At 57.3% G+C, this 22,569-nt stretch overlaps 1 protein-coding gene across 4 annotated transcripts; it reads left to right on the top strand.

The window, feature by feature from the left end:
* Positions 1–417: 417 nt before the first annotated feature.
* OBSL1 (obscurin like cytoskeletal adaptor 1) lies at positions 418–22,539 on the top strand. Of its 4 annotated transcripts, XM_040228239.1 has the most exons (21): positions 418–1,660; positions 3,208–3,477; positions 3,571–3,822; positions 3,988–4,290; positions 4,470–4,766; positions 6,714–6,986; positions 8,112–8,384; positions 9,023–9,295; positions 14,207–14,479; positions 15,251–15,526; positions 15,607–15,894; positions 16,087–16,362; positions 16,965–17,234; positions 17,378–17,650; positions 18,650–18,916; positions 19,598–19,710; positions 20,248–20,404; positions 20,575–20,736; positions 21,024–21,128; positions 21,428–21,697; positions 22,178–22,539. In XM_040228239.1, the coding sequence occupies exons 1-21, from the start codon at positions 643–645 to the stop codon at positions 22,198–22,200; spliced, it is 5,712 nt and encodes a 1,903-aa protein (XP_040084173.1). In that variant the 5' UTR covers positions 418–642; the 3' UTR covers positions 22,201–22,539. The 4 variants fall into 4 exon arrangements, with proteins under 4 accessions (XP_040084173.1, XP_040084174.1, XP_040084175.1 ...); XM_040228240.1 differs by lacking the exon at positions 16,087–16,362; XM_040228241.1 differs by lacking the exons at positions 16,087–16,362; positions 22,178–22,539 and having other exon boundaries at positions 21,428–21,705.
* The last annotated feature ends 30 nt before the right edge of the window (positions 22,540–22,569 follow it).

Genomic DNA, 22,569 nt, shown 5'->3' on the forward strand with positions numbered 1-22,569 from the left:
CTGCCAGGTCTAAACAGCGTTATTTGTCAGGGAGACAGAGCAAGCCAGCCCCTCGCAGCTTCTGGAGCCCTTTTCAACCCAGCAGCTGCTGGGCCAGTCCTCTCGGGGGAAGCGCCGGGGCGGGGGCTAGAACTGGGGTTAGGGCGGGGGGCAGGGGTCCCGCCTGCTCTAAACTTAGCCTCGAGGAGCCGGTCTGGGCTCTTGTCCTCCAGCTGTGTCATCAGAGAATATTTTTGGGATTGGCAGCTGCAGGCTTCTCTGTCACTCAGGCCCGATTCTGGCGGACTGCTGGGGACCTGGCGGCTGGAGGTGGGAGGGAGGAGGGGAAAGAGGCCCTGGCTGTGGGAGGGGGCTGGGAAGGCCGGCTCTCGGGAGCAGGAAGCCAGGCCGCAGGCAGGGGAGGCTGCGGGGCCCCTCGCTGGAGAGGCAAACAGGAAGGACTCCCCCGCCCCCGAGCCCTGGGCCCCCGGCCCGGGAATCGCCGCCGCCGCCGCAGAGCCGCAGCTCCAGGCGGAGGGTAAGGAGGCAAGCCGGGAGCGGGCGGCCAGCAGAGAGCCCCGCGGGTCCCGGCGCCTAGTCCCCGGACGCGCCCCGCCTCCCGGGCTCCCGCCGCCGCTCCCGACCTGCCCTTGCGCCGCCGCGATGAAGGCGGGCTCGGGGGATCAGGGGAGCCCTCCGTGCTTCCTGCGCTTCCCGCGGCCCGTGCGGGTGGTAAGTGGCGCGGAGGCCGAGCTCAAGTGCGTGGTGCTGGGGGAGCCGCCGCCCATTGTCGTGTGGGAGAAGGGCGGGCAGCAGCTGGCGGCCTCCGATCGCCTGAGCTTCCCGGTGGACGGCGCCGAGCACTGCCTGCTGCTGAGCGGCGCGCTGCCCACCGACGCTGGGGTCTACGTGTGCCGCGCCCGCAACTCGGCCGGAGAGGCCTACGCGGCGGCCGCCGTCACCGTGCTGGAGCCGCCGGCCCCCGAGCCTGAGCCCCAGCTCGCCGAGCGCCCGCTGCCGCCGCCCGGAGCCGGGGAGGGCGCCCCGGTGTTCCTGACGGGGCCCCGGTCCCAGTGGGTGCTGCGGGGGGCGGAGGTGGTACTGGAGTGCCAGGTGGGGGGCCTCCCCGCGCCCACGCTGTACTGGGAGAAGGATGGGATGGCGCTGGACGAAGTGTGGGACAGCAGCCACTTCTCCCTCGAGCCGGGCCGCGCCGAGGGCCGCGCGGGCGCGGGCGCGAGCCTGGCACTTCGCATCCTGGCGGCTCGGCTGCCCGACTCGGGCGTCTACGTGTGCCACGCCAGCAACACGCACGGCCACGCGCGGGCCGGGGCGCTGCTGCAAGTGCAGCAGCCCCCCGAGAGCCCGCCCGAGGACCCCGACGAGGCCCCCACGCCCGTGGTGGAGCCGCTCAAGTGCGCGCCCAAGACCTTCTGGGTGAACGAGGGCAAGCACGCAAAGTTCCGCTGCTACGTGATGGGCAAGCCGGAGCCTGAGATCGAATGGCACTGGGAGGGCCGCCCGCTGCTCCCCGATCGCCGCCGCCTCATGTACCGCGACCGAGACGGCGGCTTTGTGCTCAAGGTGCTGTACTGCCAGGCCAAGGACCGCGGGCTCTACGTGTGCGCCGCGCGCAATTCGGCGGGCCAGACGCTCAGTGCCGTGCAGTTGCACGTGAAAGGTACCACGGCGCCCCCGGGCGGCCGGGGCCTGGGGAGGGGCCTCCAGCGCCCTCCCTGACCCTCCCTGACTCCCCTTAACTCCAGCCCCACTCAGTGCCTAGAAGACAGCGAGGAGTAAGGGAGGCTGAATATTAAAATGCCATTTCCCACCTCCCTCCCTCCCATCCCCCAGGGATTCGGGTTTAGTACGTCTCCAAGGTACCTGCTCCAGGAACTTCTTAGCAAGCTCTCCAAATGATTCTAAGGCAGATGGTGGAAAACCAGTCTTCCATAAAGGGCTTTAAGGAATGGTTGAATGATTGACCCAGAGGGACCTACAACTCTTGTAGTTCAGTGTTTCTCAGCCTCTTTGTTATTTCACCATCCATTCCCCAATGGAAACCCCATTGGGGCCCCAGTGTATTATATAAAAGGATCATTTTATGGGTGTAAATTTCTAAATCCAAATTTGTAACATATATTTATAAAGTCAGTCAATAAGAACAAGGGATCTGTCTTATTAAGCACACACATTTTAACCATTCATAACTGGGTCTAGCTATTGAGCCCCATGGGGAAAGCGTAGCTTCCGGTGTCACACTGACAAACTCCCGATTCACACCAAAGGGAGAAAACTTGAGGGCAAAAAAAATGCCCCCCAATTTTTGACTATTCTGTCATCAGACTGTTCTCCAGGTTTGCAACAAGAAGAAGGTAAAGGAGAGGAAATTTATATTTCAAAGTTGAGCCCCCAACGGTGTTTAATAAAGGCTTACATTGCTCATAACTAGAAAAGTCAGGAGTGAAAAACAGGCCAAATTCACATTGGAAGTTAAAGCTGCCCATAATAGGAGTTCATTGCAACTCACAGCATAATACCTTCACTAGTTATTACCCAACTCTTTCCCTCAGAGAAAAATAGTTGGCAAATCTCCCGAGTCCATCCTGGCACGCAGTCAAGCGTGTGGCACCTGTACCACGGGTGGTGGCCTCTTGGGTACAGTTTGATGTGCACAAACCGGCCAGGCGGAGCTGAACGCTCACCCTCTGAGGACAGAAAAGCCCGGGACGAAGGCTGAGATTCCCAGAGCCAAGTGACAAGACAGACGTGTTCCCCTAGCAGTCCAAGTGACACCACTGGCCATTTCTGTTATCATGCTTTCTTTTTGTAAAATGCAGTTTTAAAAGTGGTTGAAGTACTTTCAAAATGAAGTTCAACTCAAACCCTTGCAGAATTGTGTGTGGTGCCCATGAGGGTCCCCGCCAAACATTTTGAAAATCCCTGATAACGGCCCAAGCCCTTCCATCCCTTTCTCTGCTTTACAAATAAATGGCGGCCCAGCATCATGAAAATGGCCTTGGTCAAGGTGATGTGTTAGGGTCAACGAGAATTCGGGTCATCTGACTTCCCTTTTGAGGGTTTTTCTGAGTATACAACGCCGCTAGCTCTGGGAGAAGATCAAATGGCCCGAGCTACCGTGGGTTTAGGCAGTGGGTGACAGAGGACGGGCTTTCTCCCGGTCGGGGCCCTCTCCAGAGCCTTCTCTGGTCTCTCCCTTCTCCACAGAGCCCCGCCTCCGCTTCTCCAGGCCGCTGCAGGACGTGGAGGGCCGGGAGCATGGAATTGCGGTGCTGGAGTGTAAAGTCCCCAACTCGCGCATTCCCACCGCGTGGTTCCGCGAGGACCAGCGCCTGCTGCCCTGCCGCAAGTACGAGCAAATCGAGGAGGGCACGGTCCGCCGCCTCATCATCCACAGGTTGAAGGCGGACGACGACGGCGTCTACCTGTGCGAGATGCGCGGCCGTGTGCGCACCGTGGCCAACGTGACGGTCAAAGGTCGGCTGGCCAGTGGCGGGGGCTGGGGGAGGCCGAGACAGAGGCAGGCCGGTGCCCAGTCCACGGGCTGATAATCTCCCATCCGTGTCTCAGGGCCCATCCTGAAGCGGCTGCCCCGAAAGCTTGACGTTTTTGAGGGCGAAAACGCGGTGCTGCTGGTGGAGACTCGCGAGGCTGGGGTGGAGGGACGCTGGAGTCGCGACGGAGAGGACCTGCCAGCCACCTGCCAGAGCAGCTCGGGCCACATGCACGCCCTGGTCCTTCCAGGGGTCACCCGAGAAGATGCCGGGGAGGTCACCTTCAGTCTGGGCAACTCCCGGACCACCACTCTGCTTAGAGTCAAATGTGAGGGCCCCAAAGCCTCTAGGCAGCCTCCTCAAGGGCTGGACAGGACAGTCAGGACAGGAGGGTGACCAGATGACAGAGTCTGGGTTGGCAAAGTTGACTTTAGGTCGCAGGGCTGTGGGAGGCTGGAACAGGGCTCAGATGCAGACCCTGTCTCTGTCTCAGGCATCAAGCACAATCCCCCGGGACCCCCGGTGTTGGCCGAGATGTTCAAGGGCCACAGGAACACGGTCCTGCTCACCTGGAAGCCTCCGGACCCCACCCCCGAGACCCCCTTCATCTATCGGCTGGAGCGGCAGGAGGTGGGCTCGGAAGACTGGGTACAGTGCTTCAGCATTGAGAAGGCCGGGGCCGTGGAGGTGCCCGGGGACTGCGTGCCTACCGAAGGCGACTACCGCTTCCGAGTCTGCACTGTCAGCGAACACGGCCGCAGCCCCCACGTGGTGTTCCACGGGTCTGCTCACCTGGGTGAGTCGGTCCTGTCAACCCAAGCTGTCAGTGGCTGTACCTGAAGTCGTGCCCTCCCCATCACCCTTCCTCCCTTTCCCTGGGCTCCCCGCTCTCTCTTGCTATATGCCATCTACCTGCCAGTCTCTGCCCTCTGCCAGCCGCCTGGTTCTGATGGCCGTGCTCTGTCCCCCTCTCAGTGCCCACAGCTCGCCTGGTGGCTGGTCTGGAGGAGGTACAGGTGTATGATGGGGAAGACGCCGTCTTCTCCCTGGATCTCTCCACCGTCATCCAGGGCACCTGGTTCCTTAACGGGGAGGAGCTCAAGAGTAACGAGCCAGAGGGCCAGGTGGGGCCCGGGCCCCTGCGGTACCGGGTGGAACAGCGTGGCCTGCAGCACAGGCTCATCCTCCAGGCCGTCCGGCATCACGATAGCGGGGCCCTGATCGGCTTCAGCTGCCCAGGTGTGCAGGACTCAGCCGCACTCACCATCCAAGGTTGGTACTGGTGGGGACCACGGTGGACAGATAGGGTCAAGACATAGAAGTCCCGTTAGCAAAATGAGGCACACGCTATTCATGCTTCTCACATCTGAGCCAGGAGTCAGGAGCATCCTAGGTGAGCTCAGATAGAGCACTCAGGGATCCAGAAGTCCAATTTCAACCCGTGCTTCGTCGCTCAGTCATGTCCGACTCTGCAACCCTGCCAGGCTTCTCTGTCCATGGGATTCTCCAGGCAAGAATACTGGAGTGGGCTGCCATGCTTTCCTCCAGAGGATCTTCCCAACGCAGGGATCAAACCCAGGTCTCCTGCATTGCAGGCGGCTTCTTTACCGTCTGAGCCACCAGAGAAGCCCGTATAGGGGACTCCTTGTTATTTTCACCAGTGTCATATCCAAATTCTCTAGGGGTACTTTGTGGTTTGCAGAATTCTGTCATGTTTGTCGTCTTAAAGACACAGACCTTGGCCCCTAGTCCCTGACCACTTCCTGCCCTACTGTGTGATGGCTAACACTATCTGAGTCACTTACTGTGTGCCAGGCACAATCCTAATTGCTTTACATATATTAATTAGCACAGACCTCTCAACAGCCCTAAATCTTCCCTAGTGGCTCAGATGGTAAAGCGTCTGCCTGCAATGAGGGAGACTCGGGTTCAATCCCTGGGTCGGGAAGATCTCCTGGAGAAGGAAATGGCAACCCACTCCAGTATTCTTGCCTGGAAAATCCCATGGACAAAGGAGCCTGGTGGACTACAGCCCATGGGGTTGCAAAGAGTTGGACACGACTGAGTGACTTCACTTTCACTTCTTTCACTTTCTCAACAGCCCTACAGGATGTGTTCTTTTGTCATCCCATTTTACAGATGGGGAAACAGACACAGGTTCAGTGACTTGCCCAAAGTCACAAAACTGATAAGTGCTAGTGCTGGATTATGAACGCAGGCGGTCTGGCTGCAGTATTGCACTCTGCCACCCTGAGGAAAGAGGAGAGGAGAGGGAATGAGGCCTCCCTGAGGATGACAGTTCTTGGCAGGAGTCTGAAAGTTCAGGGAACACACTGGCATTTGCTATTGCACCATTGCTGGAATTTGTAAGGCCAGTCACAGAATTCCTCAGTGTCCACGCACAGGGCCTGGAGGCAGTTAGCCAGCGGCAGCCCAGGAGGAGGACAAAGTAGGAAATAACCACAAAGAGAGCAGCATTTCTAAAATACAACCCAGGTTCAGATGGTAAAGAATCTATCTGCAATGCAGGAGACCTGGGTTCAATCCCTAGGTTGGGAAGAACCCCTGGAGAAAGAAACGGCAACCCACTCCTTCTTGCCTGGAGAATTCCATGGACAGATTAACCTGGCAAGCTACAGTCCATGGGGTCTCAAAGAGTCAAACACACAACTGAGCAACTAATACTTTCACTTTCACTTTCTTTCACTAAATTGGGCTTCCCTGGTGATTCAGGCTGTAAAGAATCTGCCCCTAATGCTGGAGACCTGGATTCGATCAGGTCAGGAAGAGTCAGGAAGCTCCCTTGGAGAAGGGAATGGCAACCCACTCCAGCATTCTTTCCTGGAGAAGTCCATGGGGTTGCAAAGAATCAGACAAGGCTGAGTGACTAACACTTTCACCAACGTCAGTCATGCTGAGGGCTAGTTTATAATGCAGATTCTTTGACCCTTGCATGCTGGGGCAGGGGAAGGGGCAAAGCCTAGGAATCTGCATTTTCAGTAGGCTCTCTGGGAATTCTTATGCACACTAAAACCACTGCTCTTGAGAGTTGGTGTGTAAGCGCAAAACTAATTTTTAAAACCAACAAATGCATCATGACAGTTGTCTGGCCTGATATGCCCAGCCCCCTCCCCCAGCACATGCCATGCAGTGGGGTGCTCACTGGGTAAGTAGAGCACAACCAGGGCGCTACCCATGACCACACCTCTCCCCACGCAGAGAGTCCTGTGCACATCCTGAGCCCCCAGGACAAGGTGTCGCTGACCTTCACGACCTCCGATCGGGTGGTACTGACCTGTGAGCTCTCCCGGGTGGACTTCCCAGCGAGCTGGTACAAGGATGGACAGCAGGTGGAGGAGAGCGAGTCACTGGTGGTGAAGATGGACGGGCGCAAACACCGCCTGATCCTGCCCGAGGCCCAGGTCCAGGACAGTGGCGAGTTCGAGTGCAGGACAGAAGGCGTCTCAGCCTTCTTCAGCGTCACTGTCCAAGGTCAGGGAAGGAGGCAGCCTAGGCTCCCCAGCCGAGGCTGACCCAGGGAGCTGTACCCATCCTACCCCACCCCCTGCTCTGCCCACTTGACGATCCCTTCCAGGGAGGGCCTAGGGGGCCAGGGGACATGTTTGCAGATCACACTGCCCCCACACCACCCTCCAGCACACTTGGCCCTCATGTACCCTCTGCTGGGAGGGATGTGAGGGGACCTCAAATCAATGAAGGGCAGGGGAGGTGGGAGCTAACATTTGTTAGGCACCTGCTAGCCAAGGCCTGTGCTGGATACTTGAAACGTACACTTTCATTCAACATTCAAGGCTACACGAGAGCCAGTATATCTCCACTCATGGATGAAGTAGCAGAGACTCAGAGAGGTTATGCAAGTTCCTCACAGTCACACAGCCAGCAACTACGCTAGCTGGGTTCACACCCAGGACTGCTGATCCCATGCTGCAGGAGGTCAGAGTCAAAGGAAACCTTTAGGTGCAGTGGTGCAGAGGTTCTTGGAAGCCAGTCCATGTTCTGGCTGCTTCAGAGACTAATAACAGGAAACCTGTTATTAGTGCATAGCCCCTCCTCACCCCCCACCCCCGCCCCAGGCCTCCAGAGCCCGAATATCCAGGACAGAGCTTTGAGATCAACTCTAGGAGGACAACTCTGGAACCATTGAACCAGCTCAGTTTTTTCACTTTGAGTGGAAATCCTGTTACGGCCCCATTGCTAAAAGGTCCTCTGCCGCTGCGTGAATGTGCCCTGTGATGGGGAACTCACTACCTGTAGGGGGTGTTGCCCCAGGGTGATAGCACCGAGTAGTTCCCACCTCCTACCTCCTCCCTATCCTGGGGCCAACCCACTGGGGGCTTCCTGGTAAAAGCAGCAGCAAGCAATGACCTCCTCTCAGCCTAGACAAAGACCCTCTGTGTCCCCAACCAGCGCCCTCGGATCCTCTGGGAACTAACAGGCCTGTGCACAGGATCAGTGATACTGATCTGTGACACCTCACCCACCACGCCCTTAGTACTTAGTTCTGGGTCATTGCCCCAGAACCCACCCTCCTCCCAGCCACCATGGACTCGGGTGTTCTGTGTGAGTGTCGATGTGACCCCATCTCTGCTCCCCCAGACCCCCCAGTGCACATCGTGGCCCCCCGGGAGCATGTGTTTGTGCACGCCATAACCTCTGAGTGTGTCATGCTGACCTGTGAGGTGGACCGGGAGGACGCCCCCGTGCACTGGTTCAAGGACGGGCAGGAGGTGGAGGAGAGTGACTTCGTGCTGCTGGAGAGTGAAGGACCCCACCACCGCCTCGTGCTGCCTTCCGCCCAGCCTTCCGTCGGGGGCGAGTTCCAGTGCGTCGCTGGTGATGAGCGCGCCTACTTCACCGTGACCATCACAGGTGGGGCTCCAGGCAGGCCACGGGATGCGGCAGCTGTGCCTTGCTTGGACAGCCGGCACACTCCTGGGCCACCATTCCCAACCGCCTCAGCCGATCACACCCCACCCTTTCCCCCCAACCCATGGTCTGCACACTGAGGTTCAGCCACTGCAAAAAATGCATTGTCATAAGTACTAGTCATAGCTACATGGCAGAGGGAAGCCCACCTTCTCTGTTCTCCTGAAGGCCCTCCGAGGGGAGCCTTAGGGATGGTAGTGTGGGGTGAGGAGACCCAAGCACTAGAAGGATTAAAGGTGTCCTGGGGGAGACTCAGCTCCATCTGGGCACCCAACCCTCCTCTCCCCAACCTCACCCTTCATATAGCCCTGCCCCCATCCAGAGAATAGGGAGAGTTTCCACAGGTGAGGCTGACACCATGGTCCCACCGTGCCGTCACACCCCTGCTGCGCTTTGTGGTCATGTCACAAGTTAGCTGTGAGTAACCATCTGAGCCACTGTGAGCCCTGGTCCAAGAGAAGACCCTCCTCTTCAACATGCAGCCCATTTCTGGGAGTAGGGAACAGGCGTGAACCGGGCAAGGTAGCTGGGCACCTCAGCCCCAGCCCCAGATGCCCAGCCACGGCTGTCGTGTCCTGCAGACGTCTCCTCGTGGATCGTGTACCCCAGCGGCAAGGTGTACGTGGCGGCCGTGCGCCTGGAGCGTGTGGTGTTGACCTGCGAGCTGTGCCGGCCCTGGGCTGAGGTACGCTGGACCAAGGACGGTGAGGAGGTGGTGGAGAGTCCTGCGCTGCTCCTACAGAAGGAGGACACGGTGCGCCGCCTGGTGCTGCCCGCCGTTCAGCTGGAGGACTCGGGCGAGTACTTGTGTGAGATCGATGACGAATCCGCCTCGTTCACGGTCACCGTCACAGGTGTGGGCCCATCCCCCACCCCCAGGGTCACCAGAGGACTGCCCTGAGCCCTTGGGGAGCTGGCCACATAGCCCCTAGCTAGCACATGGGGGAGGGAGGCTGCAGGTGCATGAACTGGTGGTGAGGGGGGTGGTCCCTGCCCAGAATACCCCGGGGTCACTGTTGGAGGAAGCAGGCTCCTCCCCAGCACCCAAGCTAGGAATAGCTGTGCTCCACCAGCTCACTTACTGAGCAGTTTATATGTGTCAGGCGCTGGGCCAGGTGCTGTGGGTCACTGATGCTTATTGCATATAAGGTCCCTGCTCTCAGACAGCTGCCGGTCTAGCTGGGGGCGAGGTGGGTGTAGCCGTTAACCAGGGGTCGCAAACCGGCAGTCCCTCAGGCCCCATACAGCCTACAGGTGTGTTGTGTTTGGCCTGCAGAGTCATACCAAAGTCAGGACAGTTCCAATAACAACCCGGAGTTATGCATCCTCTTGAAAAAGCCGAAGACCCGGCGCCTCTGGTCCCGCTTCCCCCCTTGGCGACGAACAGCTGGCGCTGAGTAGCAGCTGCCCCCATAATTTGGGGCCCACATTCCTCTGTCTCACACCCACCCCCATCCCCCACTGTTCTTTTTTGCTCCTCTTCCTAAACTGCTTCAGCCTGGCCCCCATGGGCACTTGAGTTTGCGACCCCTGTGTTTAACCAATAAACACGCAAATAAATGTACGGTGACACTTCGTGACAAGTGCTGTGGAGGAAAGAGGGCTCGAGAGCCGGACAGGAGGTCAGAGAGGGCCTCGGGGAGAGTCACCGTGCCACCCGCAGGAGCCAGTCCTGGTCCAGGCTCTGGACACTCAGCAGCTCGCAGACACACGTGCGTCCCTGCAGGAGTGGATGGCCTGGTAGGAAAGCCAGACACCTGAAGTCTTAGAGGGAGTGTCGCAGTAAGGTGCAGTGAGAGCTCAGGGCTGGGGCTGCTAACCTGGTTGGCTAGCAGGCAGGAAGTGGCTTCAGAACAGATACTTGAAGCAAGGGCTGAGTTAGCTAAGTGGGGGTCTGGGTTTGGACTGAAGGTCAAAGTTGAAGGTTAAAAGCGGGAAGGCACAGGATGATTACGGAAGTGATGGTTCATTGCTGGAAACTTTGGGGCTGCAGCTTATAGCGCCAATCCTAGTGTGTACCTGAGCAGGGCGGGGAGTGTAAAACGCAGGTGGCTCTGGGTGGCACTGAAGAACCCACTGGCTGCACTGGAGCGACCATCTCGATGCCAGCACCTTCTGGTTGCCCTCCCCACTGACCTGCTCTAGAAACAAGGCTTCAGCCTAGATTTGAGCTACTTAGGGCCCCCCAACTCCCTGCACCCCAGATAGGACAGCTTGAAACACACAAGCCACTACATATTCTGTCCTGTAGTGAGTGGCTCCCTCCAACCTCTCCTACCCCAAGCCCTGGCCAGACATTGTGGCTGCAGACACACACATTCCAGCCCGTAATTGGCCTCCCCACAAAACACCAAATTCTTCCTAGGAAGTTCGCACAACACACCACCTTGGCTGTGGACCAGGAGAATCGGGTCCGATGCCAAGCTGAGGTCCCATAGCCTTGCAGGCTCCCCAGTCTCATGGCTGCACGCCGTGGCACGCCGTCTACACTCCACTGCCTCCATCACCTCCCCCACCACTCAGGCAGCCACACTCCAACATCTCGTGGCGCTGCTAGGCCCAGAGAACCAACCTGCATCCTACAGACTGTTAGAACAAGCCCGGTTAGGGAGGCAGAGGCAAGAGCTGGATGTGCACTGGTGGGCGTGTCTGCCCATACTCCCCACTGCAAAGACCTAGACTGGGAAGCTAGCAGTTCCCCAGCCAGCCACAAGGGGGCCGAATGCTGAAGGAGCACTTCCGCGTCTGGGAGACGATAATGGGAGACCTCCAAGGTGCGTAGATGCCTGAGCAGGCCGGCGCTCAGAGCCCTGGTCGCCTCCCACATTGACATCGCTCCTTTCTGTGAAAGGCTGACCACTCCAGAGCAGTTAGAGATGAACTCGAATCGGCATTTAACATCCCCAGGGAACTCAGGCTCAAATGCAAATTCATTACTGAGTTTCCTACAAGCTTTAGCTTGGAATCCCTACCACTGCTGGCAGAGTCTATCAGTTCAGTTCAGTAGCTCAGTTGTGTCTGACTCTTTGTGACCCCATGGACTGCAGCACGCCAGGCTTCCTGGTCCATCACCAACTGCCAGAGCTTGCTCAAACTCATGTCCATCCAGTCGGTGATGCCATCCAACCATTTCATCATCTGTCGTCATCTTCTCCTCCTGCCTTCAATCTTGCCCAGCATCAGGGTCTTTTCAAATGAGTCCGTTTTTCTCATCAGGTGGCCAAAGTATTGGAGTTTCAGCTTCAACATCAGTCCTTCCAATGAATATTCAGGACTGATTTCCTTTAGGACTGACTGGTTGGATCTCCTTGCTGTCCAAGGGATTCTCAAGAGTCTTCTCCAACAACACAATTCAAAAGCATCGATTCTTTGGCGCTCAGCTTTCTCTATAGACCAATTCTCACATCCATACATAACTACTGGAAAAACCATAGCCTTGACTAGAAGGACCTTTGTTGACAAAGTAATGTCTCTGCTTTAATATGTTGTCTAGGTTGGTCATAACTTTTCTTCCAAGGAGCAACGTCTTTTAATTTCATGACTGCAGTCACCATCTGTGGTGATTTTGGAGCCCAAGAAAATAAAATCTCTCACTGTTTCCACTGTTTCCCCATCTATTTCCCATGAAGTGACGGAACTGGATGCCATGACCTTAGTTTTCTGAATGTTGAGCTTTAAGCCAACTGTTTCACTCTCCACTTTCACTTTCATCAAGAGGCTCTTTAGTTCTTTGGTTCCTACCATAAGGGTGGTGTCATCTGCATATATAAGGTTATTGATATTTCTCCCAGTAGTCTTGATTCCAGCTTGTGCTTTATCCAGCCTGGAATTTCGCATGATGTACTCTGCATCTAAGTTAAATAAGCAGGGTGACAATATACAGCCTTGACGTACTCCTTTCCCAATATGGAACCAGTCTGTTGTTTCATGTCCATTTCTAACTATTGCTTCTTGACCTGCATACAGATTTCTCAGGAAGCAGGTAAGGTGGTCTGGTATTCCTGTCTCTTTAAGAATTTTCCACAGTTTGTTGTGATCCACACAGTCAAAGGCTTTGGTGTAGTCAATAAAGCAGAAGTATATGTTTTCTGGAACTCTCTTGCTTTTTCGATGATCGAACAGATTTTGGCAATTTGATCTCTAGTTCCTCTGTCTTTGCAAAATCCAGCTTGAACATCTGGAAGTTCACAGTTCGTGTACTGTTGAAGCCTGGCTTGGAGAATTTTGAGCATTACTTTACTAGCATGTGAGATGAGTGCAATTGTGTGGTAGTTTGAACATTCTTTGGCTTTGCCTTTCTTTGGGATTGGAATGAAAACTGACCTTTTCCAGTCCTGTGGCCACTGCTGAGTGTTCCAAATTTACTGGCATATGGAGTGCAGCACTTTCAAAGCATCATCTTTCAGGATTTGAGATAGCTCAACTGGAATTCCATCACCTCCACTAGCTTTGTTCATAGTGGTGCTTCCTAAGGCCCACTTGACTTCAAATTCCAGAATGTCTAGCTCTAGGTAAGTGATCACACCATCATGGTTATCTGAGTCATGAATAGTTTTCTTCTGTGTTCTGTTCCCACCTCTTCTTAGTATCTTCTGCTGCTGTTAGGTCCATACCATTTCTGTCCTTTATCGAGCCCATCTTTGCATGAAAAGTTCCCTTGGTATCTCTGATTTTCTTGAAGAGATCTCTAGTCTTTCCCATTCTATTGTTTTCCTCTATTTGTTTGCACTGATCACTGAGGAAGGTTTTCTTATCTCTCCTTGCTATTCTTTGGAACTCTGTATTCAAATGGGTATATCTTTACCTTTTCCCTTTGCCTTTGCTTTTCTTCTTTTCTCAGCTGTTTGTAAGGCCTCCTCAGACAACCATTTTGCCTTTTTGCATTTCTTTTTCTTGGGGATGGTCTTGATCACTGCCTCCTGTTCAGTGTTGCAAACCTCCATCCAAAGTTCTTCAGGCACTCTGTCAGGTCCCATCCCTTGAATCTATTTCTCACTACCACTGTAGAGTCATAAGGGATTTGGTTTAGGTCATATCTGAATGGTCTAGTGGTTTTCCCAACTTTCTTCAAGTCTGAATTTTGCAATAAGGAGCTTCCGTTTATCGAATGGTGGTTTTTCCTCCTGCTCTAGGTAGGTGTAGCCAGCTGTGACCATAAGGAAGTTGCTTAACCACTCTGTGCCTCAGTTTCTTCATCTGGGAAATGAGTTTAAAACAGTACCTACTCCCTAGGGTTGCTATCAGGGTGTAAAGTGCTTACAACTGTCCTGGAACTTTAGCAAGCAATATATAAGTACTTACCAATACTGTTACAGATTTGCCATCCCTTATCCACAATCCTGAAACCAAAAAAAAGAAAACACTTAAAATCCGAAGGTTTTTTGTATGTTTGGTATTAAAGGTTATTTCTGTAAAACCTTGAGCTTAATTCTGGGAAGCTATTTGCACTTTTAAATTACCCTGCTTATGGTGTATCTCCGTATGTTACACTGCAGAGACATTAATATGATTGATTATGGGGGGGGGTGTCCACAGGAGGGGCTGAGGGGGAGTATGTGCTATATGATAAATGTACCATTTCTAGAATTGGAAGCATTCTGGATTCTGTAATACTTGTGGCCCCAGGGATTTCAGAGAACAGATTTTGGACCTATTACTATCCTTATCACTCTTAACGATTTGGGCAACCAGGATTTCATGCTGCCGGACAGCTCCAGAGAGGCTGACAGTGAGTCTGACAGCCTGTGGTTGTCCCTACTCTGCAGAACCCCCAGTGCGCATCCTATACCCCCGGGACGAGGTGACCTTGGTGGCCGTGAGCTTGGAGTGTGTGGTGCTGATGTGCGAGCTGTCTCGGGAGGATGCCCCGGTGCGCTGGTACAAGGATGGGCTGGAGGTGGAGGAAAGCGAGGCCCTGGTGCTGGAGAGCGACGGGCCCCGCCGTCGCCTGGTGCTGCCTGCCGCCCAGCCCCAGGACGGGGGCGAGTTCGTATGCGATGCCGGAGATGACTCAGCCTTCTTCACTGTCACCGTCACAGGTGGGCAGTCTCCGAGACACCCCTGAGGAGGAAGACAGGCAGGAGGCTGAGGGACAGACACCCACCCCTCCCAGTTCCTGCAACTTCAGGGCCCCTGTGTGCCACACACAACTTTCCCCCTGTCCAGCGTTCCTTCCTCTCCCAGCCTCCTCATTCTCAGCCATCAGAGAGCCCTGGGTTGCCCAAACCAGGTCGGGACAGTGGCCAGAGGCCTGGTGAAGAGAGCCCAGCAATCGGGAGTGCTCATTCATTCGTGTATTCAACAAACACTGATCTGCTCAGCATGTTCTGATGCTGAGGGATTCGGTAATGAACAAAGGAGAGAAAACCTGTCTTTACCTTCTTGTGAGAGAAGACAGACAGCAAATAAGGGAAACAGGTGGTTTTTCAGGTGGTGATCAGTTCCTCAGAGGCAAAGCAGGGGAAAGGGACAGGAAATGGAGGGGTAGGGAGGGCTGTGCATTGGGGTTATCTAGATCTGTGAGTATGGGTCTACCTCTTTCTGTCCGTGCAACCCTGGGCAAGTCAGTTCCCTATAAAGAGGCTTCAGGTCCTCATCTACAAAGTGAAGGCAGCAATAGGGAGTGTCAGGAGTAGCTGAGAAAAGAACTGTAGTGTCCTCAGCATGACACCTGGCACACAGTAAGTGCCCACAGATTGTAGGTGGTACCATTTCCCAAGAGCTGCTCTGCAAAGGGAGAGAATTGAGAAGCCAGTGGTCAGTCAGGTAGAAGCCAAGCCCACCCGCTTCTCTCTCTCTTAACCCACCAGCTCCTCCAGAGAGGATTGTGCATCCAGCAGCCCGCTCCCTGGACCTGCAGTTCAGGGCTCCAGGGCGCGTGGAGCTGCGTTGCGAGGTGGCCCCGGCTGGGTCCCAGGTGCGCTGGTACAAGGATGGGCTGGAGGTGGAAGCATCGGAAGCCCTGCAGCTGGGTGCTGAGGGGCCTACCCGCACCCTGACCCTGCCCCATGCCCAGCCCGAGGATGCTGGGGAGTATGTGTGTGAGACTCGCGATGAAGCCGTCACCTTCAACGTCAGCCTGGCTGGTGGGTGCTCCTGTCCAGCCCGGGTCTGGGAGGCGGGAGCAGGGGACATCACTGAGCTGACACACCCACTCTCTGTCCAGAGCCCCCTGTCCAGTTCCTTGCCCCAGAGGCAGCCCCTGGCCCACTCTGCGTGGCTCCCGGGGAGCCGGTGGTGCTGAGCTGTGAACTGTCCAGGGCTGGTGCCCTGGTCTTCTGGAGCCATAATGGGAAGCCGGTGCAGACAGGCGAGGGCCTGGAGCTCCGAGCCGAAGGACCCCGCCGCGTCCTCTGCATCCGGGCTGCAGACCTGGCCCACGCGGGCCTCTATACCTGCCAGTGTGGGGCAGCACCGGGGGCCCCCAGCCTCAGCTTCACCGTCCAAGTGGCTGGTGAGTATAGCCCCGGGCAGGAAACCTGAGAGTCTCGCCCCTAAACCCTTGAGTCTTCCCCCTCTCTAGTGCACCCAACCCCCGGCCCCTGCCCCACGGCTCTCAGTCCCTCTCCCCATCTGGCCTCCCACCACCCTCCTCCCCAGCCCTTGAGCCATTCCCTCCCAATGACCTCTGGCCCTGACCCCACAGAGCCCCCAGTGCGGGTGGTGGCCCCCGAGGCAGCCCAGACGAGGGTTCGCAGCACCCCAGGCGGGGACCTAGAGCTGGCGGTGCGCCTCTCCGGGCCAGGGGGCCCTGTGCGCTGGTACAAGGACGGGGAGCGCCTGGCCAGCCAGGGGCGGGTGCAGCTGGAGCAGGACGGGGCAAGGCAGGTGCTGCGGGTGCGGGGGGCACGGAGCAGGGACGCTGGGGAGTACCTGTGCGACACGCCCCAGGACAGCCGCATCTTCCTCGTCAGCGTGGAAGGTAACAGTGTCGTCCTCACTCCCCTGGGGCCCCGGCCCCCCCCACCAAGGGCCTCAGCCCCCCCCACCATTCACCCCCACCCACCTCGCTGCCCACCAATGCATGCACAGCTATCGCATGGATGCGGGCTCAGGGCTCCCCTTTCCAGGAACCCTCAGAAAGGAGGGGCAGAGGGCTCTGGAGTCTACCCTCCAGGTTCCAGTCTCAAATCTCCTTCCCAGTAGTTGTGTGACACACTGGCAAGTTGCTTAAACTGTCTGAGCCCCAGGTCCCAAGGAGGAGGATAGCGTTTGTCCTGTAAGGGCTGTTGTGACAGTTAAATGAGGTTGACAGGGTCTGTCCTAAATGATCTATCTTTATTAGGGAGTCAGAGAGGTGGGTGCCCAGCCAGCATGGAGACGAGGTGGTGAGGAGCGGCAGGCAGGGAGTTGACATCTTGTCCTTCAAAACAGCTCATGACTGACACACAGCTGGTCCTCGGGAAGATTCTGTTTAATAACTGGGGGATGAAGTCCTGTTACTGGGGATGAGGAGGGGCTGAGGAGGGCGACGGTGGAAAGACCCAGCCCTCCTCACTGTCTGATCCTGCCCTCCGCCCCTAGAACCCCCACTGGTGAAGCTGGTCTCGGAGCTGACGCCTCTCACTGTCCACGAGGGAGATGACGCCACGTTCCGATGTGAAGTTTCCCCACCAGACGCCGACATCACTTGGCTGCGCAATGGGGTCGTTATCACTCCAGGGCCCCAGCTAGAGACAACCCAGAATGGGTCAAGCCGCACGTTGACCGTGAGAAGCTGCCGGCTTGAGGACGCAGGGACCGTGACTGCCCGAGCCGGGGGCACGTCCACGAGTGCCCGGCTGCACGTTCGAGGTTTGGTCCTAATGGAGACGAAACAAATCCTGTTCCTGAACCTGTTCTCCCAGCCCTGGCCCTGGCAGGAGACAAGTCCCTCAGAAGAGGGAGCTGGGGTTCGTCCCACCAGGCTCCATGGTCTGCTCTCTCTTCCTGCCCAGAAACGGAGCTGCTGTTCTTGCGACGGCTGCAGGACGTGCGGGCGGAGGAAGGCCAGGACGTGTGCCTCGAAGTGGAGACCGGCCGCGTGGGGGCAGCAGGGGCCGTGCGCTGGGTGCGAGGTGGGGCGCCCCTGCCCCCTGACTCCCGCCTGTCCACAGCCCAGGATGGCCACGTCTACCGCCTCTTCATCCACAGCGTCGTGCTGGCCGACCAGGGCACCTACGGCTGCGAGAGTCATCACGACCGCACCCTGGCCCGGCTCAGCGTGAGGCGTGAGTGCCCTGTCCTCTCCTAACGCCTCCCTTTCCCCACAGTGCAGCCTCTCCTGGCTGGCCCAGGGCCCCTCAGACCTCCCACACACACACCAAAGTGCCCCTTGCCAGCAAGGCAGGTCAGCCCTGGCTGACCCCCAGGAGCGTGACCTGAAGCAGCCTGCCCAAACAAAACTTTTCTTTTTCTACTGTTTTCTATTTACTGTAGAAGTACCTGTGGATTTTGGTTTCCATTTCATATGTCCAAGTTGGCTTTGCTATAAACATAAATATTATACTCCAGAAAGATTTGCCATATTCATCCTTCAGTTACCTGCCCCAGGATATACGAGCCCATCTGAGAAGCAGGGATGGTTGGCAGTAGCACCCCCACCCCCAAGATGGAGCCCTCTATTAACTGTATGACCTCAGGCAAATTACTTAACCTCTCTGAGCCGTTTTCTTTTAAAAAGGGTCTTTGAGAACCTTAATCAGGATAATGTGAGAAATACCCACACAGAACTTGGTAAATGGTTGTTGGTGGGGATGTGTATTCTCTTCTGATTTATTTCATTCATTCAATCACAATAAACCCATGCCTCAAGGCTATTAACCTCGTACACTTGGGGAAACTGAGGCCCAGGGAGTTCAATCAGTTTGCCAAAGGTTCCATAGCAAACTATGTGGCAGAGTTGGAGTCTAGTCCTGATGTGTCTGACTTTAAATTCTGGGCTCCTTCCAGTGTCACAGCACCCCTCACCCCAACTCCTCACCCCTCCAACCACACATCACCCCCTTCATGTGTCCTCTTCTCCTAACCCCAGTAAGCCCCTCTCTCCACCCGCATCTGGCTGGTTTCACTCCCTTCTTCCTGCTCCCTGGTTCTGAACTTTGTTCATAGGGCCTTACTAGATTAGGGGTTAGAGGCAGACAGAGCCAAGGGGTGTGTGGGGCTCCCAAAAGCCCTGCCCAGATGTGGAGGGCCTCATTTCCCCCTCTTTCCCCATCTCCCCCCACTAGCAAAGCAGCTAAGGGTGCTTCGACCTCTGGAGGATGTGACCATCATCGAGGGGGGCAGTGCCACCTTCCAGCTGGAGCTGTCCCAGGAGGGGGTGACTGGGGAATGGGCTCGGGGTGGAGTCCGGCTGCAGCCGGGGCCCAAGTGCCAAATTCAGGCCGAGGGCCCTGCTCACCACCTGGTCCTCAGCGGCCTGGGCCTGGCCGACTCGGGCTGCATCTCCTTCACTGCGGATACACTGCGCTGTGCAGCCAGACTCACCGTAAGAGGTGTGGCCTCTAGGACTGCTGCCTGCCTGCTGACTGCTCCAATGTGATTCCACTGACCCCACTACCCGTGTGGCCCCCACTGACCTCCCTACAGAGTGTGACACCCTGACTTGCCACATGTGGCCCTGGTGACTGCCCTGCCTGTGTGAGCCCACTGGCCACCACTGGCTGCTGCAGCTCTCTCTGCCTGCCTGAGTGTGGTCCTCTAACCACTAACCCCCAACAGTGCCAAAGAGTGACTCCATGGGCAATTCCGCTTCAGTGACCCCTTCTCTTGCTTGCAGCCCTGGTGTGTTCCCCAGAGATCTACTCTGGAGTCCCCCCATTGCTCCTCTGAACCCGTGGTGTCCCTCACTGGCCAGTGTCTCCTGTCCATCCCAGCCATTGTGACCATGCCTGCCTGTGGGTGACTCTGGTGGCATCTCTGCTCCAGCTTCTCCCATGCCCCTCTGGCCCCACCATGTCCCCCACTGACCACTTTAAATGTGACCCATCCCCAGCTGGCCATTCCTGCCCTGTTGACCCCTCTGATTTCACTGTGTCCCCCACTGATCAGCATCCCCTTTGGACCCCTTGTTCCAGCATGCCCCCCACTCACCAGTGGCCTCTGTTGATCACCTTGTCTCAATGTACCCATCAGTGACCCCTGTGTCCAATGTGCCCTCCTTCTCCCACTCCCAGAGGCCCCAGTGACCATTGTGCGGGGGCTCCAGGACCTTGAAGTGACCGAGGGCGACACAGCTACGTTTGAGTGTGCACTTTCCCAGGCCTTGGCTGATGTCACCTGGGAGAAGGTCAGAGCCCAGCCCCAGCCCAGCCCACCTCAGCATCATGAGAACAGTTAACAATGCCCCAACAGAAAGAACTACTACTCAGTAAGCCATGTGCCTGGCATGTGCTAAGGTTTACTTTACATTTAAGCCTCTAACCTTATAGCAGTCCGATGAGGCAGATCTTCTGATCTCCTTGTTATTGCTAAGGAGACTGATGTTCAGTGGGGTGAAGTATTGCCCCAGGGCAGACATAGAGTTCATATTTGAATCCAGGTTTCCTGATTCCAGAATCCACACACATGGCTGACATGATTGGTACATGACTCTCGGCTTCCCGCGACCGTGGCGCCCCTTCTCAGACCAAATGTCCCCAAAGGGTGACACCGTCACAATGAGACTCCTGGCGCGGCCCGGAAGGCGCGGGAGGGCCCTACCCCGCAGCATAACCGTGCCTCGAAAGTGTTTGGTATCAACAGAGGGCCCCACCGCCTACCAGGGCCGGGGCCGCTTGTGCCTGGCAGAGTTTTCACACCGACCCTTTGCAAACCCCGCCCCTAGGATGGGCAGCCGCTCACCCCCAGCGCTCGGCTAAGGCTCCAGGCCCTCGGCACGCGCCGCCTTCTCCAGCTGCGGCGCTGCAGCCCCTTGGACGCAGGGACCTACAGCTGCGTGGTGGGGATGGCCCGAACTGGGCCCGTTCACCTGGTGGTGTGCGGTGGGTACCAGGTGCTGCCCGGGCCGGGCGCTCCTGTGGGTGCTGGGGCTGCAGACCAGACCTGCCCGGGGAACTCGCTACGGGGCCTCTAAGGAGGGGGCGTGGCGTGGGCGGGACCTGGTACCGCCCCCTCCGCCCCGCCCTCCTCACGCCCCCTGGCTCCGCCCCAGAGCGCAAGGTGTCTGTCCTCTCTGAGTTGCGGTCCGTGAGCGCCCGGGAAGGCGACGGAGCCACGTTCGAGTGCACCGTGTCGGAGGTCGAGACAGCTGGGAGCTGGGAGCTCGGAGGCCGCCCGCTGAGACCCGGAGGCCGCGTCCGCATCCGACAGGAAGGTCTGCCGACTCTCTACCCACTCTGGCCCCCTCGCTGCCCCATCCCTCCGGCTCAGACAGACCCCGCCCTAAGGCCCACCTCCAGTTCCGACGAATCCCGCCCCGCGGCCCCAGGAGCTGTCTCTCCGCCTCTCCCTGACCTCCAGCTCTTGAGTCCTGGGTCCTGGACCGCCCCTCTTCCCCCTTGGCACCCCAGTTCTTCCCCGGGACCTACTCTGGCCCCACCCTCCTCCCCCCACCCTCCCCAGAGGCGGCTCTGGCCTCGCTAGCGCCTCCTATACCCCCAGGGAAGAAACACATTTTGGTGCTGAGCGAACTGCGCGCCGAGGACGCTGGTGAGGTCCGCTTCCAGGCGGGACCCGCCCAGTCCGTGGCTCAACTGGAGGTGGAGGGTAAGACCTGGGGCAGGGACGACCAGGAGTGAACACGGTTTCCCCCGGAACTGCCAGGCTGGCGATCGGTCCGAGGAAACCTGCCTCCCCACCCCTTCCTCGGGAGACTCTCCGGGGGCGGGTCACAGAGGGCAGTGCGTTTCCTGGGGAAGAGGAGACTTTGGGTTGAAGATAGAAATGGGCTGGTGGCATAGAGATCTAAGATCAGGAATGGAGGCTAGAGCGGGAAGGAAGATGCGTCTCTCCTGGGGTCCTGCGTGTCCCTATTAACTTAATAAGCCCTCGTTCTCCACCCCCAGCACTGCCTCTGCAGATGCGCCGCCGGCCCCCTCGCGAGAAGACGGTTCTGGTCGGTCGCCGGGCGGTGCTGGAGGTGACAGTGTCCCGGCCGGGGGGTCAAGTGTGCTGGTTGCGGGAAGGGGCCGAGCTGTGCCCGGGAGACAAGTATCAGCTGCGCAGCCACGGCCCCACCCACAGCCTGGTCATCCATGACGTTCGACCTGAGGATCAGGGCACCTACTGCTGCCAGGCCGGCCAAGACAGCGCCTACACACGGCTGCTGGTAGAGGGTGAGTAAAGCTGACTGGGCACAGGTCAACGAGGCGAGCCTGCTGGCCAGGGGTCTCCTAGGAGCTGGTGGGCTGAGACACACCTCCCGCAGGTTTTCCAGGACTTGGGATGGCAAGCTGGTTCTGAGATGTGTTGGAGGTGGGCAGTGGGGAGGCAGGAGATCACACAGCCAGGGCTGAGAAGAGGAAGGAGCCCTGTGGTGTCAACAGGAACCACTTGGTTCAGGGCAGCTGTTCCTCCCTTGCTACATCCCTGCCTGTCTGAGCTTCTCCCTCCCTCCCTCCCACCTCTGGACCACATTCATCTCTCCTGAACACCCCCATTTGTACCCAAGTTCCTCTCCCTCCAACCTGCTGGCCCTGGGTCTGTGCCTCCACCTGTCCCTCATCCTCTCCTGCTCTCGCCCATGTCAGCGAGCTCTACCTTGGCCTGTGCAGTGGGCTTCTGAGCTAGTCCCATCTCTTTCCTCTTCCACATAGGAGATGCCCCACTCTCCACCTGAATTCCTGCGTTCCCTTCAGATGCCTGCCTTGCCCCACCTCTGACTGACCACCCCCACTCTCCTGCTCCAGCCCTGACAGGCCTAGAAGGGGTGGGTCAGAGGGTGAGGGCTCAGTTCTTCCTATGTGGGTACCAAGGCTCTGCCAGGGGAGAGGAATGTGGTACCCACTGTCTCCCCAGCCCCACTCATAGTCATTCCTCTGCAGGTAGCTAGGAGGCCAGAACCAGGCCAGGCAGGTGCCCTCAGATAGCCTGGAGGGCACATGCCCTTACCCTGGGAGGGGGTAGGGAGGGAGGGGACCCGAGGTGTTGGGAGACAATAAAAAAGGTACAGCTCCTTTCCTGGCTCTCTGTGTGACATGGGAGGGCA

The sequence above is a fragment of the Oryx dammah genome, unplaced genomic scaffold (genome assembly GCF_014754425.2).
Source record: "Oryx dammah isolate SB20612 unplaced genomic scaffold, SCBI_Odam_1.1 HiC_scaffold_27, whole genome shotgun sequence".
NCBI lineage: Eukaryota > Metazoa > Chordata > Mammalia > Artiodactyla > Bovidae > Oryx > Oryx dammah.

What these genes read in the sequence shown, in the direction of transcription:
- OBSL1 (XM_040228239.1), top strand. Translation starts at nt 643, where the DNA reads ATGAAGGCGGGCTCGGGGGATCAGGGGAGCCCTCCGTGCTTCCTGCGC. An exon ending in CTTCACCGTCCAAGTGGCTG is followed by an intron (nt 15,895 to 16,086) that starts GTGAGTATAGCC and finishes CTGACCCCACAG; the next exon opens with AGCCCCCAGTGCGGGTGGTG. An exon ending in CACACGGCTGCTGGTAGAGG is followed by an intron (nt 21,698 to 22,177) that starts GTGAGTAAAGCT and finishes TCTTCCACATAG; the next exon opens with GAGATGCCCCACTCTCCACC.